General features: G+C 50.6%; 1 protein-coding gene across 1 annotated transcript in view; it reads right to left on the bottom strand.

Moving 5' to 3' along the window:
- Positions 1–523: 523 nt before the first annotated feature.
- Positions 524–2,474, bottom strand: part of LOC107299193 (transforming growth factor beta-2 proprotein-like) — a 6,834-nt gene continuing 4,883 nt past the window's right edge. The window contains exons 3-6 of the mRNA XM_015828558.1: positions 2,405–2,470; positions 2,119–2,215; positions 1,893–2,003; positions 524–693 (exon numbers count right to left, since the gene is read on the bottom strand). Coding sequence (XP_015684044.1) covers positions 524–693; positions 1,893–2,003; positions 2,119–2,215; positions 2,405–2,470 — 444 coding nt within the window. The remainder of the gene's footprint in view (positions 694–1,892; positions 2,004–2,118; positions 2,216–2,404; positions 2,471–2,474) is intronic.

The raw sequence follows: 2,474 nt of genomic DNA, 5'->3' as shown, positions 1-2,474 counted from the left end.
ACTGAAAAAAAGGTGACTTATGACCGTTTTTCACACTTAGACCGTTGCAGCATCCCCACCCGATCAAAATCCAGACGCTTGGCCACTGACTCGTATTTACGACGCTCGCAGCAGCCCGGGGCCACGTGACCCCCTTTTTGCGACTTTCTGACAGGCAAAGTCCATGGGGGAAGCCCGATTCACTTCACAACTTTGTTACTCACTTAACAACTGCAGGGACTCACTTCACCGTCCTAGCTTCGCTTACAAGAAGGTCACAACTGTCATAAATACGAGTCATCTGGATTTTGATCACGTGACCATGGGGATGCCGCGAAGGTTGCGGGGAAAAATGGCCGCAAGCCTGCTTTTTCAGCGCCGTCATAACTCTGAGCGGTCACTAAACAAACGATTGTATATCAAGGACGACGTATCCCCAAATCTCCAGGTCCTGTTTTTTTTTTTTTTGGCAAATCAAGCAGGATTGTGCAAATTGTTGGAATCCGTGCCTCTGTGTTGGATGCTTTGACGAAACCAAGGTCTCTCACCTGGGGCAGTTGGGGGGCTTAGCTGCCCGGCGATGCCGGCCCTTCGGAGCAGGGTCCACCTGGTTTGGGGGCAGCAATGTGAGGATCAGGTGTGGGTCTTTGTGGGTGAGATCCGGGGGTCTGGACCAGCCTTTCCATGCTTCCTTGATGTGGACGTCATCCAGGCCTGTAAATGTACACAAAACACACTGCATTTTTGTGGCTGCAGGAAGAGTTGGACAAAGTCACTGATCCACAGCCAGGGTGAAGCAGGGTGAAGATGCTGGACTAACAAGAGTTATCCTCACGGTCAACTTTACCAGGTGGATGTGAGGGGAAACACGGCTTATTTCTACTTTGAGGGGTCCTTGGTGTTCTCTGGGCTTGCTGGTTTTCTGGCAGACGTTTCATGAGCCAAACTATGTGACGTCATCAGTGCCAGAGGGGGGAGTTGCTACACATGATCTTCCTAGTACTGGTGGCGTTATCTGGTTGGGTCAAGAAATGTCTGCAAGAGAACCATCAAGCTCAAAGAGCATCAAGAACTCCACAATTCTCTTCCTCCTCCTCCTCCTTTCCAAATTCTATGTTCCATGTTCCATGTTCCACATTCCACATTCCACATTCCATAGTCTGTCCTATACTTTACAATGGTGACTTACAACTGTGACTTCACACTTAGGACCGTGGCAGCATTCCCCACAATCGCAGGATCACAATTCAGATGCTTGACAACTGACTCACATTTATGACAGTTGCAGTGTCCCAGGGTCATGTGATCCCCTTTTGCAAGGGGATTTTTTTTCCTTCCTTCCTTCCTTCCTTCCTTCCTTCCTTCCTTCCTTCCTTCCTTCCTTCCTTCCTTCCTTCCTTCCTCTCTCCCTCCCTCTTCCTTCCTTCCTTCCTCCCTCCCTCCCTGCCTCCCTCCCTATCTTCCTTCCTTCCTCTCTCTCTCCCTCCCATCTCCCTCCCATCTTCCTTCCTTCCTTCCTTCCTTCCTCCCTGCCTCCCTCCCTCCCTCCCTATCTTCCTTCCTTCCTCTCTCTCTCCCTCCCATCTTCCTTCCTTCCTTCCTATCTTCCTTCCTTCCTCTCTCCCTCCCTCTTCCTTCCTTCCTTCCTCCCTCCCTGCCTCCCTCCCTATCTTCCTTCCTCCCTCTCTCTCTCCCTCCTATCTCCCTCCCATCTTCCTTCCTTCCCTTCCCTTCCCTTCCCTTCCTCCCTCATCATTGGAAGTTTTCAAGAAGAGATTGGACCACCATTTGTCTGAAATGGTCTAGGATCTCCTGCCTGAGCAGGGGGCTGGACTAGAATACCTCCAAGGTCCCTTCCAGCTCTGTTCTTCTGTAAAACAGTTACAATAATCCATGACCAGCACTCCACATACCTGCAAAGAGAGCTTCCAGTGGCTTACTGTGCTGGGAATTGATTGTGTTCCAGGCCGGGGTGGAACTACAACAGGGACAGCCCAACCCCAGCGTGAAACTGAGTTTCTTCCCTGATGGAGTGGAAAAAAAACACAGCAAAAGTTACAAGAGAAAAAAAAAATACCTCTTTTCCCTCTGGTTCTTACATTCTGTTGTTGCTGTCTTCCCGCTGAGCGATGCCCTTACCTCTGCTCCGCAGCCACCGCCGGACGCTATCAGTGACCTCAAATGACACCCACTCGGCCCGATGCCTGGGGAGTAAAATTCGGCTTCCCACGTAACGCTGGGTTGGGGCAGAAGTCTCCCTAGCTTGCATCACCTAGAAAGGAGAGAATTCAGGCCTTTGTTATTATTATTATTATTTGAAGCTCCTAAGCCCGCTGTCCTAGTCAGTTTCTCAGCCTAAATCCCAAACAGGAGATTTAGCATCCATGCACAAATCGGTGACCGCAGAGTTCAAAAGTGTCCTAACCTGGTAGAGTTCCACGTGCTGCTCGGTGGCGTGGGATCCAGGATTTGGGACCTTGTAGATCCTCAGCTCC

Source organism: Protobothrops mucrosquamatus, unplaced genomic scaffold, assembly GCF_001527695.2.
Source record: "Protobothrops mucrosquamatus isolate PMUCROS unplaced genomic scaffold, P.Mucros_1.0 scaffold4653, whole genome shotgun sequence".
NCBI classification, from domain to species: domain Eukaryota; kingdom Metazoa; phylum Chordata; class Lepidosauria; order Squamata; family Viperidae; genus Protobothrops; species Protobothrops mucrosquamatus.
The sequence above is the reverse complement of the archived record's forward strand: the minus strand, read 5'-3'. Positions and strand labels throughout refer to the sequence as shown.